We start from the raw sequence: 16,352 nt of genomic DNA, 5'->3' as shown, positions 1-16,352 counted from the left end.
GGCGCAGCGGTCTAAGGCACTGCATTGCACTGTTGCGGCATCACTGGGGTTCGAATGGGAGTCCCATAGCGCGGCGCACAATTGGCCCAGCGACGTCCTGGTTAGAGGAGGGTTTGGTGGGGGGGCTTTACTTGGCTCATCGCGTTCTACCGACTCCTTGTTGTGGGCCGGGCGCCTGCAAGCTGATTTCGGTCATCAGTTGAGCGGTGTTTCCTCCGACACATTGGTGCAGCTGGCTTCCGGGTTAAGAAGCACGGCTTGGCGGGTCATGTTTCGGAGGACACATGACTTGACCTTCGCCTCTCCCGAGCCCGTTGGGGAGTTGCAGCGATGAGACAAGATCACAATTGGGGAGAAAAATTATAATAATAAAATAAATTCATTTAAATCTGGGTTATGGGACCTAGAAAAGGCATTTTGTTTGCATTGACCACTAACTTTAGCTCCAATAGTGACCTCTGCAGTCCTTGAAAAGTATTGGTCAACCGATAGAGCAATGGAATACAACACTGCATCATTGTATTTACAGCATTACCAATGTTATTTATATAGATTGAAAACACTAGTGGGCCGAGTATTGAACCTTGGGGAACCCCTTTTTGATGTAACTCAAGGAACTCCGATTTCACCCCATCTACCTTGATGGCCTGAGTTCTGTCATTGAGATAATTATGAAACCATCGGAACGCTACGCTACCAGGGACAGCTTATTCAAACGAATAACACAGGAGCACAATTATTTCTTTCTTCTAAGGCATTTGCAATGTAATTTACAACAAACATGGTAGCCATTAGTAGTACTATGTTTAAATCTATTCCAAAATCTAATTTGTCTCCATCCTCCCTCCCGCCCTACAGCATGACTCGGGGTCGGAGTGCACCCCGGGGGAGTCTAAGACCCAGGATAAGAAGGAGAAGGGGAACTACATCATGTACGCCCGGGCCACGTCAGGAGACAAGCTCAACAACAACAAGTTCTCCGTCTGTAGTGTCAGGAACATCAGTCAGGTCCTGGAGAAGAAGAGAGGAAGCTGCTTTGTCGGTACGTTTCCACTGCTGTCTATGGTGTTTGAGATTATTAGCCCTTAGTTTCAGATGGGAGTGTACTGTGTGTGTGTGTAAGGGGGTTTGCAGAATTCTGGAAACTTCCAAGGTTTTTAGGAAATCGCTGTTGGAGGATTCCCAGGAATCCTTCAACCTGGATTCCCTGGAAAGCCTTGGAATTTTGGTAAAGTATAGATGTTTGGAAATCTACGCTGTGTCACAGATCAAATGTGTTATTTGAAATGTAATTTCATAACGTGTGTGTGTGTGTGTGTGTGTGTGTGTGTGTGTGTGTGTTTCTACCTGCCCCCTTCATGCAGAGTCAGGCCAGCCCATCTGTGGTAATGGGCTAGTGGAGCCAGGGGAGGAGTGTGACTGTGGATACAGCGATCAGTGCAGAGACCAGTGTTGCTATGACGCCGGGCAGCCTGACAACAGGAAGTGTAAACTAAAACCCAACAAAGTCTGCAGGTAAGATAAGATTATTTATTTTTTTAAAGCTGCCATACAGTACAATGCTACTCTGTTCTATTTTTTTTTTCTTTCTAACCTGTAGTGCAGGAAGTGACACAAACTAAGGGAAATAATCTCCTGCACACTTAGATCCCATTGCAAATGTCATGGGAATTAAATTACTAAAATTGCCATGGATTAAAGTGTGCAGAGGCTTATTTATGTAATTTGGTTATTTTAACCCCCCCCCTCTCTCTCTCTCCCACCCCCAGTCCTAGCCAGGGTCTGTGCTGTACTCCTGAGTGCTTCTATAAGGGTCGTAATGAGAAGTGTCGTGAAGAGTCTGAATGTGCTCATCAGGGCATGTGTAACGGAGGTACAGCTCAGTGCCCCACCTCTGAACCCAAGGCCAACTTCACCGCCTGTCACGGAGAGACTCAAGTTTGCCTCAACGGGGTGAGTGATTACTGGCCACCTTCAAGGTTGGGGTCAATTCAGAAACTATACCCAATTCCAAATATTCCTCATTGAAAAGCATTGAAGAGAATTGAAATTTCAGTGTACTTCCTGAATTTCAGTGTACTTCCTGAATTTCAGTGTACTTCCTGAACCCCCCCCCCCCAACACTACTGTCTGTCTGTACCAATTTATCAGTCACCACATATGAAGTTCCCTCCCTCACGGGAAAACTTAAAGGCTGAGTGCTAAATCAAATTGTATTGGTCACATACACATGGTTAGCAGATGTTAATGCAAGTGTAGCGAAATGCTTGTAATTGAATCGATAACAAAGCGGTCACCCCACCTCTGTTTTGAGTAAAAAGCTGAGGGATGGGCGTGGAGAAATGTAACCACTCTCAAATTCATGGACAGAGCTATGGAGGGCTGACCATCCATGATACAACCATTACAGTTTAACCATGTTATGGAGGGAGATGGACCAGAAGCAGTGTCTGTTTACGTTGGCATTGTTTACAAACATTGGGGTCAAACAGACTTCTATGTTGAGTTCTGATGTGGTACGACAGTTGAGGAATTTATAAGTTCTATTCTTCAAGAGTCAATGGGTGTACATATCATCAATTTATAAGTACAAAAAATAGATGTAGCAACTAAGGATTCTAGCTTTAATTAGTAATTGCTTGATGCTGCTTGACTGTAATATTGTATACTTTACCTCAAGTACATTTACATTTTAGTCATTTAGCAGACGCTCTTATCCAGAGCGACTTACAGTAGTGAATGCATACATTTCAGACATTTCATTTCATGCATTTTTTATTTTTTGTTTTTTTGTACTGGCCCCCGTGGTACTGCCCCCCCTTTTTATTACCAGGAACCTTTTTATTTGATTAACTTACAAATGCCTATGTTTGCTGAAAATTCAACGTTTAGCTACACATGTCTACAATTCCAAAATAAAATACACTTTAAATATAAAAGTAATTTGAGTTTGACCCTGTTGAAGCTCATCCCTTCCATGTGCTCCTCCTCCAGGGCTGTTCTGGCTCCATCTGTGAGAAGTTTGGTCTGGAGGTCTGTACCTGTGCCAGCGTGGAGGGCAAAGACGAGACTGACGAGCTGTGCCACGTCTGCTGTAGCGAGAAGAGTGAGTCCTGCTTGTGTGTGTGTGTGTGTGTGTGTGTGTGTGTGTGTGTGTGTGTGTGTGTGTGTGTGTGTGTGTGTGTGTGTGTGTGTGTGTGTGTGTGTGTGTGTGTGTGTGTGTGTGTGTGTGTGTGTGTGTGTGTGTGGCCACCACCTCAGGTCTCTCTACCCCAAGGAGTGTGAGCACTACTTGTCTTAACCGGATCCCTGACGTTAACATTACGTTTTAGGAGCATATTTCAGTAGTATTATGTCCTGAAGTTGACATTAACATGTTTTAGGGGCATATTTCAGTAGTATTATGTCCTGACGTTAACATTAACATTACGTTTTAGGGGCATATTTCAGTAGTATTATGTCCTGACGTTAACATGAACATGTTTTAGGGGCATATTTCAGTAGTATTATGTCCTGACGTTAACATTAACATGTTTTAGGGGCATATTTCAGTAGTATTATGTCCTGACGTTAACATTAACATGTTTTAGGAGCATATTTCAGTAGTATTATGTCCTGACGTTAACATTAACATGTTTTAGGAGCATATTTCAGTAGTATTATGTCCTGACGTTAACATTACGTTTTAGGGCCATATTTCAGTAGTATTATGTCCTGACGTTAACATTAACATGTTTTAGGGGCATATTTCAGTAGTATTATGTCCTGACGTTAACATTAACATGTTTTAGGGGCATATTTCAGTAGTATTATGTCCTGACGTTAACATTAACATGTTTTAGGAGCATATTTCAGTAACATTATGTCCTGACGTTAACATTACGTTTTAGGGGCATATTTCAGTAGTATTATGTCCTTTCCAGCAGGGTTGCTAAATTCTAGATACTTTCCCAAAGTTGTTGCGTTTTTCAGCGTTCCCCGTTGGAGCGTTCCCCGTTGGAGCGTTCCCAGTTGGAGCGTTCCCCGTTGGAGCGTTCCCCGTTGGAGCGTTCCCAGTTGGAGCGTTCCCCGTTGGAGCGTTCCCAGTTGGAGCGTTCCCCGTTGGAGCGTTCCCAGTTGGAGCGTTCCCCGTTGGAGCGTTCCCCGTTGGAGCGTTCCCCGTTGGAGCGTTCCCCGTTGGAGCGTTCCCAGTTGGAGCGTTCCCAGTTGGAGCGTTCCCAGTTGGAGCGTTCCCCGTTGGAGTGTTCCCCGTTGGAGTGTTCCCAGTTGGAGCGTTCCCCGTTGGAGCGTTCCCCGTTGGAGTGTTCCCCGTTGGAGAATTTCCTCGTGATTCTGGGAATACTCCAATCCAGGTTTTCTGAAAAACCAAACAACTTTTCTGGAATTTTTCAGCCTTACTTTACCACCTTGTATGACAACTACATTGTATGACAAGGTTTTTAAAGAGCTTTGAGATTATTTATGTAATGAATAGTTAGAATGTCGGATCAGTACCTGAAAGGTTGTTAGATTGAATCCCTGAGTTGACACGGTAATAATCTGTCGTTCTGCCCCCTGAACAAGGCAGTTAACCCACTGTTCCCCGGTAGGCCGTCATTGTAAATAAGAATTTGTTCTTAACTGACTTGCCTCGTTAAATAAAAGTTAAATAAAAATAACTAAATGACTAGTGCTATAAAAGTTATTATTAGTTGATTGTCTTGTCTTGCAGTGGACCCCAACACCTGCAGCAGTACAGGCTCAGAGAAACTGGCCCGGTTCTTCAATAAGAAAATCACCACGCTGCCCGCGGGGTCTCCCTGCAACGACTTCAAGGGCTACTGTGACGTGTTCATGAGGTGTCGGCTGGTGGACGCGGACGGCCCTCTGGCCAGACTGAAGAAGGCCATCTTTAACCCTGAGCTCTACGAAAACATTGCAGAGTGGATAGTGGTACGTAGCTTACTGACTGACTGACTGGACTGTGGTACGTAGCTTACTGACTGGACTGTGGTACGTAGCTTACTGACTGACTGACTGGACTGTGGTACGTAGCTTACTGACTGGACTGTGGTACGTAGCTTACTGACTGACTGGACTGTGGTACGTAGCTTACTGACTGACTGGACTGTGGTACGTAGCTTACTGACTGACTGGACTGTGGTACGTAGCTTACTGACTGACTGGACTGTGGTACGTAGCTTACTGACTGACTGACTGGACTGTGGTACGTAGCTTACTGACTGACTGACTGGACTGTGGTACGTAGCTTACTGACTGAGTGGACTGTGGTACGTAGCTTACTGACTGAGTGGACTGTGGTACGTAGCTTACTGACTGAGTGGACTGTGGTACGTAGCTTACTGACTGAGTGGACTGTGGTACGTAGCTTACTGACTGACTGTGGTACGTAGCTTACTGACTGACTGACTGTGGTACGTAGCTTACTGACTGACTGACTGTGGTACGTAGCTTACTGACTGACTCTTCAACCCTGAGCTCTGAGAACAGAGTGGACTGTGGTACGTAGCTTACTGACTGACTGTGGTACGTAGCTTACTGACTGACAGGACTGTGGTACGTAGCTTACTGACTGACTGTGGTACGTAGCTTACTGACTGGACTGTGGTACGTAGCTTACTGACTGACTTGACTGTGGTACGTAGCTTACTGACTGACTTGACTGTGGTACGTAGCTTACTGACTGACTGTGGTACGTAGCTTACCGACTGACTGGACTGTGGTACGTAGCTTACTGACTGACTGTGGTACGTAGCTTACTGACTGAGTGGACTGTGGTACGTAGCTTACTGACTGACTGGACTGTGGTACGTAGCTTACTGACTGACTGTGGTACGTAGCTTACCGACTGACTGGACTGTGGTACGTAGCTTACTGACTGACTGTGGTACGTAGCTTACTGACTGAGTGGACTGTGGTACGTAGCTTACTGACTGACTGGACTGTGGTACGTAGCTTACTGACTGACTTGACTGTGGTACGTAGCTTACTGACTGACTGTGGTACGTAGCTTACTGACTGACTGTGGTACGTAGCTTACTGACTGAGTGGATAGTGGTACGTAGCTTACTGACTGACTGTGGTACGTAGCTTACTGACTGACTGTGGTACGTAGCTTACTGACTGACTGGACTGTGGTACGTAGCTTACTGACTGACTGGACTGTGGTACGTAGCTTACTGACTGAGTGGACTGTGGTACGTAGCTTACTGACTGAGTGGACTGTGGTACGTAGCTTACTGACTGACTGGACTGTGGTACGTAGCTTACTGACTGACTGTGATTCTGTCAGCTGACCAGAAAAGGTCACTATATTCCCATGAATGTAATTCTGACTTAATATGTATTTCACTGATTTTGGGAAAAAAAGAAAAAGTCAGTGAGACGGCATGCATAAAGAAAACCATGGAGGACAGGAAGGCAAAGTGTTCCCATTTTGAACCAGTTCCTGTGTCTGAAGGTAGAACTCTGCCTACCCGGGAGGCCCAGAGAGCAAATCAAGTGCACCTATAGTCCTACCGCTGAGCAGTCAGATATCTCAGATCACCTGGTCTGCACAGTTTCCTCAAACCAGACGCTGTAAAAAAAACTACACAGCAGAGTTGATACTGTGAGATTAAAACGTTTCAGACCACGACTAGAGAGAGACTCAACGAATAAAGCAAAGAGCTGCTGTTTTTATGAGTAACTTCATGTTTAAGTTGCTATTCAGCACTGTCAACACCTTGTTCAACACTTTTATAAGCCATAAAATGCACATTTTCCCTACTTCCACTCAAGCTACAACTAACACTGCAGCAGCATGTGTATAGCAACGTGTTTCCATAAGCTTTGTTGTCGATAAACTTGTGTTGTTGTACTGAACTAAAATATAAATGAAACATGTAAAGTGTTGGTCCCACGTTTCATGAGCTGAAATTAAAGATCCCAGAAATGTTCCTTGTGCAAAAAAAGCTTATTTCTCTCAAATTTTGAGCACAAATTTGTTTACATCCCTGTTAGTGAGCATTTCTCCTTTGCCAAGATAATCCATCCACCTGACAGGTGTGGCATATCAAGAAGCTGATTAAACCGCATGATCATTACACAGGTGCACCTTGTGCTGGGGACAATTAAAGGCCAGTCTAAAAATGTGCAGTTTTGTCACACAACACAATGCCACATGTTTTGAGGGAGCATAGAATTGGCATGCTGACTGCAGGAATGTCCACCAGAGCTGTTGCTAGAGAATTTAATGTTCATTTCTCTACCATAAGCCGCCTCCAATGTTGTTTTAGAGAATTTGGCAGTACGTCCAACCGACCAGTCAGACGCATGCATAAAGAATACAATGGAGGATAACACAAAAAAAACTAATGTATTTTCGTTGTGGACTCTAGTGGACAGATGTTGTTAGAAGTTGTGTGTTTATGAAAAATCTCAATTTCTGTGTGTTTTTCTTCTTGTTCCAGGCTCACTGGTGGGCAGTGCTATTGATGGGCATCGCTCTGATCATGCTGATGGCTGGCTTCATTAAGATCTGCAGTGTCCACACTCCCTCTAGTAACCCCAAACTGCCCCCACCCAAACCACTACCAGGTGAGTCTCCACACCCCATTCTGCAAATCTTCAAATGAATGGGTTGTGAAAAAATGTATTTGTGAGGAGCAGAGAACTACAACAGTATGAGTGTTGTCAGAAATGGCCAGGTCGCCCTTGAAATAGAGGCGTTTTGACCTCTATGGGTCTACCTGGTGAAATGAAGGTGAAAAGACCTGTTCACCGGACGTGCTACCTGTCCCAGACCTACTGGAACCCTGACCTGTTCACCGGACGTGCTACCTGTCCCAGACCTGCTGTTTTCAACTCTCTAGAGACAGCAGGAGCGGTAGAGATACTCTCAAAGATCGGCTATGAAAAAGCCAACTGACACTTACTCTTGAGTTGCTGACTTGTTGCACCCTCGACAAACTACTATGATTATTATTATTTGACCATGCTGGTCATTTATGAACATTTGAACATCTTGGCCATGTTCTGTTATAATCTCCACCCGGCACAGCCAGAAGAGGACTGGCCACCCCTCATAGCCTGGTTCCTCTCTAGGTTTCTTCCTAGGTTTTGGCCTTTCTAGGGAGTTTTTCCTAGCCACCGTGCTTCTACACCTGCATTGCTTGCTGTTTGGGGGTTTAGGCTGGGTTTCTGTACAGCACTTTGATATATCAGCTGATGTAAGAAGGGCTTTATAAAATACATTTGATTTGATTTGAAAAGAGAAACGCCTGTGAAAAGACAGGAATGTTCAGCTAAACCAGCGGTCACCAACCTTTTCCGAGTCAAAATGCAAGCCGAGACCTACCGCTCAGATTTAGTTTTAACTAGTGATGCACCGATAAGACATTTTTGGCCAATACCGATATCCGATATTTTCCTTGCCTAAAAAAACGATACCGATAGTCAGTATTTACAATTTTAGCGGTCTTTTAAGCATTCTAGTACAGTTAAATGTCTAAGGCACTACAGTCCCTGGTTCGAATCCAGGCTGTATCACATTCGGCCGTGATTGGGAGTCCCATAGTGCGGCGCACAATTGGCCCAGCGTTGTCCGGGCCGTCATTGTAAATAAGAATTTATTCTTAACTGACTTGCCTAGTTAAATAAAGGTCACATCACACTGACCAAAAAGTTATTTTGTTGGCATTTACGTAGGTCCCCATTACCAGTAAAGCATAATCAAAACCTATTTCTTTCACTTACTTGCTGTGCTGTTTCATTGTTCATTTGTTCAGTCGTTTCATTCTCAACCAGGATTTCTATGGAACACCGTTTGGGTGCAAGAAGAGTTAAAAGAGATACACTATTTGACGTGTCATAACACAACATCTGTTTTAGTAGCTATAGTTAGCTAGCTAACTATATAGCTAGGTGTCATCATCTAAAAGAACCCTAATTTACAAGACAGTTCTTATTTGATTAATGGTGGTCGGACCCATCTATGTGAAGCTAGCCATAATAAGGATTAGCCACAATAGTGGACTTTGCGTTAGCCTTCAAAAGTAAAAGTATGGCATAATTTTACTATTTGTGTTAATTTGCATTACTGTCAATGATATACTTATATTTTGAAGGCAAACCGCAAATTCCGCTATTGTGCCTAATCCTTATTGTGGCTAGCTTCACAACACATAACCCGGTCCTGTCGAGCATCACTAGGCAAATGAAGCTAGCTGGCTGCATATAACGTTAGCTTTGGGCAACGGGGTTAAGTTGCTCACTAGCTATTTATTTTCATGAACTAAAGTTCAATTTCAATAGGCGAACAACAAGTGGCGACCTAGCTAATACTTACTCATAAGGATTCCTAAATCATTGCTAAGAATAATGAAAATGACTGCAGGTTCTACTGGTCATTGTTTTCAGGCTAGTTGTATTGCTGCTAGCTAGGTACCAAGCTAAAGCTAGCTACCCCAGAAGTTGCTGTCGAAAAAATGATGCTTTATTACCAAAGCGGTATTGTAAACACATCGTTCGTGGCCGGTGTTTGCTTGTTTGCAGACTTTTTTGTACAGCTTTGACGGCGCTACTCTATCTTTTTTGACACGCAAAGACCAAAACGGCGTTCCATAGTATGTATGTCGTGAAGCTAATAGCATTGACGCTATTACTGTGTAACTCCGGTAGGGCAACATCTGAACAATAGCGCACTTGGTAGTGTGTGCCGATGCTCGACCAGTCGGCGAAAGCCAACATCACCCACGACAGAGAACGGTTGATTGTAAAAGGGCAATGAATTCCATTATCTTGGCTTTAATGGATTTCACCTTTGAGTTGTCGTCTCGCTGAAATTCTGTTACTCTTTCAAATGACTGCTGGACTTGCTGACTGCTCGATCCACACAGCAGACATTGTGGACTAGTTTAGGAATGCTGTGTTGCACGTACAGCACAATATTTTACGTGCCGTCATTACGTCATGTACCTACGTTATATAGGGATGCACGTCAGCTTTGACATCGGTTTTACACATCGGGGCATTAAACTAGACATCGGGCCGATACCGATGTCGGCATTTTTAGCTAATATCGTCCAATACCGATATATCGTGCATCCCTAGTTTTAACCCTGACTTTAAAAAAATGTAAGCCTTATGCAACATTGACCTATTTAAAAACAGTTCTGTAGAAATTAGGATCGTGCAGTAGGCTTACAGGCCCAATACATTATTACTGCTTATTGTCTTTGCTTGAATTGCCCTGCCAGTGGTTTTTTTTTCTTTCTTCTAAGACCTTTAAGGTAAAATGTAAGGTATATGATCACACTGGTAATAGATTGTTTGTTATATTACTTGTGAGGCACAGCTAAGTGATAACGTAATTTTCAGAGGTTAGGCTGCCTCTCACATGACTCTCCGTCCCGCCGTTCTCCGCTGAGAAAAGGGTACAAAGTCTTCCAGCTGATGGCGAAACTCAAGTCGCACTGCATGCAGAAATTAATGTTGTTACTCCTATGATCAGAGAAAGTGAAATATTCCTCTATATTAAAAAAGACAAGCCGGAAGACGCCAGTAATTCACTGAACAAAAATATACATGCAACAATGTCAACGATTTTACTGAGTTACAGTTCATAGAGGGAAATCAGTAAATTGTCATAAATTCATTAGGCCCTAATCTATGGATTTCACATGACTGGGAATACACATATACATCTGTTGGTCACAGATACTTTACAGAAAGGGTAGGGGCGTGGATCAGAAAACCAGTCAAAACCAGGCACATTTCTCCAGCATGCCGGTGGCCATCGAAGGTGAGCATTTGCCCACTGAAGTCGGTTACGATGCCAAACTACCGTAGGGTCAAGACCCTGGTGAGGACAACGAGCACGCAGATGAGCTTCCCTGAGACGGTTTCTGACTGTTTGTGCAGAAATTCTTCAGTTGTGCAAATCCACAGTTCCATCAGTTGTCTTGGTGGCTGGTCTCAGACGATCCCGCAGGTGAAGAAACCGGATGTGGAGGTCCTGGGCTGGCGTGGTTACACGTGGTCTGTGAGGTCGGTTGGACCTACTGCCAAATTCTCTAAAACGACGTTGGAGGCGGCTTATGGTAGAGAAATGAACATTAGATTCTCTGACAACAGCTCTGGTGGACATTCATGCAGTCAGCATGCCAATTGCACATTCCCTCAACTTGAGACATCGGTGGCATTGTGTTGTGTGACACAACATTTTAGAGAAGCCTTTTATTGTCCCCAGCACAAGATGCACCTGTGTAATAATCATACTGTTTAATCAGCTTCTTGATATGCCACACCTGTCAGGTGGATGGATTATCTTGGCAAAGGAGAAATGCTCACTAACAGGGATGTAAACAAATTTGTGCTCAAAATTTGAGAGAAATAAGCTTTTTTTGCGTAGGGAACATTTCTGGGATCTTTAATTTCAGCTCATGAAACATGGGACCAACATTTACATGTTTCATTTATATTTTAGTTCAGTACAACAACACAAGTTTATCGACAACAAAGCTTATGGAAACACGTTGCTATACACATGCTGCTGCAGTGTTAGTTGTAGCTTGAGTGGAAGTAGGGAAAATGTGCATTTTATGGCTTATAAAAGTGTTGAACAAGGTGTTGACAGTGCTGAATAGCAACTTAAACATGAAGTTACTCATAAAAACAGCAGCTCTTTGCTTTATTCGTTGAGTCTCTCTCTAGTCGTGGTCTGAAACGTTTTAATCTCACAGTATCAACTCTGCTGTGTAGTTTTTTTTACAGCGTCTGGTTTGAGGAAACTGTGCAGACCAGGTGATCTGAGATATCAGACTGCTCAGCGGTAGGACTATAGGTGCACTTGATTTGCTCTCTGGGCCTCCCGGGTAGGCAGAGTTCTACCTTCAGACACAGGAACTGGTTCAAAATGGGAACACTTTGCCTTCCTGGCACTAGGGCTGCTGAATCAAGTGCACCTACCGCCAATAGTGTGAAAATAATATACAAAAATTGAATGCAAGGCTTTATCGTTTGTTTTTCTACAGAAATGTTTGGTGATCAACCAGTCAATTGGGATCGACTGGTTATTGACCACTGTGCTAGACTAAACCTCTCTCTCCCTCTTACCCCAGGCACGTTGAAGAGGAGGAGAGCCCAGCAGCACGCCAGGGAGGCCAGAGATGCCCAGGTTCACCAGTCCCAGTCCCACCACGGAGATGTCAGTCACGGCCAGCACCGCCCTGTCTCTGGGGGCCAGCGGCAGCAGCCCTCACGCCAACCCCAGCCCCAGAGGCACCACCGCAGCCAGGGCCAGCCCAGAGAAAACTACCAGATGGGTCAGATGAGACGCTGAGCTGCTGAGACGCTGGGGTTCGGGGTGGGAACGCTGCTCCCTCCGTCGACTGCTCCTTGCCTTGCCTTGGCTCCTCCTTGTGCCTATCTATGTCACTGCTGGGATTGAGATTTGAACCCATTTTTTGGGGGGGTATTTGAACCCATGTCTCCAGGGTGGAAATCCCACATCTTAACCATTAAACCAAGAGGATTTTCTTAGATGTTTTAATGATTTAGGATAGACGGAATTGAGGGAAAGATAAGGGAACCACACTTTTTTAGTTTTTATACACTTTTTTTTTTAGGATGTCCTCATTATCTAATGGTTAAGGTGTTGTGTTGCCACGTGGGAGACCCGGCTTCAAATCCCACCGGTTTACACCTAACAGTGGGATAAAACACGTGCTTCACTCCACCCAAAGAACAACCTAAACTGGTTGTTTACCATCCCCGTACGTCAGACCCTCCATCTACAAACAGACAAACAGGACGGAGTTGAGAAAGCTCACATAAAGACCCTCTCCAACGACCACCACTGGGGCTGCAGCACCTCTGACCTCTTCACATAAAGACCCTCTCCAACGACCACCACTGGGGCTGCAGCACCTCTGACCTCTTCACATAAAGACCCTCTCTAACGACCACCACTGGGGCTGCAGCACCTCTGACCTCTTCACATAAAGACCCTCTCTAACGACCACCACTGGGGCTGCAGCACCTCTGACCTCTTCACATAAAGACCCTCTCTAACGACCACCACTGGGGCTGCAGCACCTCTGACCTCTTCACATAAAGACCCTCTCTAACGACCACCACTGGGGCTGCAGCACCTCTGACCTCTTCACATAAAGACCCTCTCTAACGACCACCACTGGGGCTGCAGCACCTCTGACCTCTTCACATAAAGACCCTCTCTAACGACCACCACTGGGGCTGCAGCACCTCTGACCTCTTCACATAAAGACCCTCTCTAACGACCACCACTGGGGCTGCAGCACCTCTGACCTCTTCACATAAAGACCCTCTCTAACGACCACCACTGGGGCTGCAGCACCTCTGACCTCTTCACATAAAGACCCTCTCTAACGACCACCACTGGGGCTGCAGCACCTCTGACCTCTTCACATAAAGACCCTCTCTAACGACCACCACTGGGGCTGCAGCACCTCTGACCTCTTCACATAAAGACCCTCTCTAACGACCACCACTGGGGCTGCAGCACCTCTGACCTCTTCAAATAAAGACCTCCTTCAACGACCACCACTCGGGGCTCTCTCGCTGTGGGAGTGAGATCCACCATTTTAGTTGACCATCCGCCATTTTGTCATTCTGTGGAGTGGAATTGACCATCAGCCGTGCAGTGTGGAGTGGAAGTGACCATCAGCCGTGCAGTGTGGAGTGGAAGTGACCATCAGCCGTGCAGTGTGGAGTGGAAGTGACCATCAGCCGTGCAGTGTGGAGTGGAAGTGACCATCAGCCGTGCAGTGTGGAGTGGAAGTGACCATCAGCCGTGCAGTGTGGAGTGGAAGTGACCATCAGCCGTGCAGTGTGGAGTGGAAGTGACCATCAGACATTGCATTTTTTTTTCTCTCATTTATTTTAATAGAGTTCCAAGGAGTGGAGGAATGGTTTCATCACATGTAGCTTTAGTCATGTGTTTTTTTTCTCTCTTTTCATTTGCAAAGTCCCTGCTGCTGAGTGAGAACACACATATGTTCCTAGGCTCCTGGTTGGTTGAAATGTTTTGTCAGCCATCTTAGCCAGAAATTAAAGAGATTTGCTGGACTTGTGATTACGACACAACGTTTCAAACTAAGCAGCAAAAAGACACAAGGCTTTGTTTCTCCGTGCAGACTCTCTGACCTGTCTGTCTGTCTCTGACTGACAGTCTGTCTGTAAAGATTTCAGTGTAACATAACATGAGTGAAAAAACACAACTATTTCTTCTACTGTAAATGTACATATGATTCTTTACTGTTTTTGGTTAGTACTGTACTCTCAGGACAGTAACACAAATGATGGTATCTGGAAAAGTCTATGGGTAAGTTCTCTGGACTCTGGACACTGAAGTTGGGAATTTTGACAGCATTTCAGCAATCAAGTTCTCCTTTTGCTGCAATCATGGAATCCTATGGATGGAATTCTCATAGTGTTTAGGTTCCAGAGGTTCCAGCGGTAGAACATAAGGTCACCACCATATCTCACTACTTCTCACCTTTGACCTTTTGTGACGTTCAAGAGCTCCCTCATCTCTTCATCTGGTATTTTTGCTAACAACTTGTTTCTGGTCTCGTCGTGACGTAACAACTTGTTCTGGTCTCGTCGTGATAGAAAGGAAAGGGAAGTTCACTTTTAGTTTTTACACACTTTTTTGTTTTGTCCCAGTTTTTTTCTTTTTTTATATACGTTTTGATGCAGTAGAATAAATCTAACAAATAACCACTAATTAAAAGCTGATTCTGCCTGTCAGGTCACTGAAGGCAGGCTAAGCTTGGCATAGGGTGCATCCAAAATATCACCCTATTCTCTATTTATCCCTGGTCCAAACTAGTGCACTATATACAGTTGAAGTTGGAAGTTTACATACAGTTAGGTTGGAGTCATTAAAACTTATTTTTCAACCACTCCACAAATGTATTTTTAACAAACTATAGTTTTGGCAAGTCGGTTAGGACATCTGCTTTGTGCATGACACAAGTCATTTTTCCAACAATTGTTTACAGACAGATTATTTCACTGTATCACAATTCCAGTGGGTCAGAAGTTTACATACACTAAGTTGACTGTGCCTTTAAACAACTTGGAAAATTCCCGAAAATTATGTCATGGCTTTATAAGCTTCTGATAGGCTAACTGACATCATTTTACGTCAATTGGAGGTGTACCTGTGGATGTATTTCAAGGCCTACCTTCAAACTCAGTGCCTCAAAAGAAATCAGCCAAGACCTCAGAAAAAAAATTGTAGACCTCCACAAGTCTGGTTCATCCTTGGAGCAATTTCCAAACGCCTGAAGGTACCACGTCCATCTGTACAAACAATAGTACGCTAGTATAAACACCATGGGACCACGTAGCCGTCATACCGCTCAGGAAGGAGACGCGTTCTGTCTCCTAGAGATGAACGTACTTTGGTGCGAAAAGAGCAAATCAATCCCAGAACAACAGTAAAGGACCTTGTGAAGATGCTGGAGGAAACGGGTACAAAAGTATCTATATCCACAGTAAAACGAGTCCTATATCGACATAACCTGAAAGGCCGCTCAGCAAAGGAAGAAGCCACTGCTCCAAAACTGCCCCAAAAAAAGCCAGACTACGGTTTGCAACTGCACATGGGGACAAAGATTGTACTTTTTGGAGAAATGTCCTCTGGTCTGATGAAACAAAAATAGAACTGTTTGGCCACAATGACCATCGTTATGTTTGCAGGAAAAATGGAGAGGCTTGCAAGCCGAAGAACACCATCCCAACCGTGAAGCACGGGGGTGGCAGCATCATGTTGTGGGGGTGCTTTGCTGCAGGAGGGACTGGTGCATTTCACAAAATAGATGGCATCATGAGGAAGGAAAATTATGTGGATAAATTCAAGCAACATCTCAAGACATCAGTCAGGAAGTTAAAGCTTGGTGGCAAATGGGTCTTCCAAATGGACAATGACCCCAAGCACACTTCCAAAGTTGTGGCAAAATGGCTTAAGGACAACAAAGTCAAGGTATTGGAGTGGCCATCACAAAGCCCTGACCTCAATCCTGTAGACAATTTGTGGGCAGAACTGAAAAAGCATTTGTGAGCAAGGGGGCCTAGAAACCTGACTCAGTTACACCAGCTCTGTCAGGAGGAATGGGCCAAAATTCACCCAACTTATTGTGGGAAGCTTGTGGAAGGCTACCCAAAACGTTTGACCCAAGTTAAACAATTTAAAGGCAATGCTACCAAATACTAATTGAGTGTATGTAAACTTCTGACCCACTGGGAATGTGATGAAAGAAATAAAAGCTGAAATACATCAGCTATTATTCTGACATTTCACATTCTTAAAATAAAGTGGTGAT

The 16,352-nt window shown here is 44.5% G+C and overlaps 1 protein-coding gene across 2 annotated transcripts in view; it reads left to right on the top strand.

Moving 5' to 3' along the window:
* Positions 1–15,025, top strand: part of LOC106561774 (disintegrin and metalloproteinase domain-containing protein 10) — a 42,481-nt gene extending 27,456 nt beyond the window's left edge. Inside the window, exons 10-16 of one of the 2 annotated variants that reach the window (XM_045688573.1) lie at positions 859–1,042; positions 1,365–1,515; positions 1,770–1,953; positions 2,995–3,106; positions 4,712–4,932; positions 7,452–7,578; positions 12,102–15,025. In XM_045688573.1, coding sequence (XP_045544529.1) covers positions 859–1,042; positions 1,365–1,515; positions 1,770–1,953; positions 2,995–3,106; positions 4,712–4,932; positions 7,452–7,578; positions 12,102–12,322 — 1,200 coding nt within the window. In that variant the 3' untranslated portion in view covers positions 12,323–15,025. The remainder of the gene's footprint in view (positions 1–858; positions 1,043–1,364; positions 1,516–1,769; positions 1,954–2,994; positions 3,107–4,711; positions 4,933–7,451; positions 7,579–12,101) is intronic. The other variant, XM_045688574.1, reaches the window with a different exon arrangement.
* The last annotated feature ends 1,327 nt before the right edge of the window (positions 15,026–16,352 follow it).

The sequence above is a fragment of the Salmo salar genome, chromosome ssa10 (assembly GCF_905237065.1).
Source record: "Salmo salar chromosome ssa10, Ssal_v3.1, whole genome shotgun sequence".
NCBI lineage: Eukaryota > Metazoa > Chordata > Actinopteri > Salmoniformes > Salmonidae > Salmo > Salmo salar.
The sequence above is the reverse complement of the archived record's forward strand: the minus strand, read 5'-3'. Positions and strand labels throughout refer to the sequence as shown.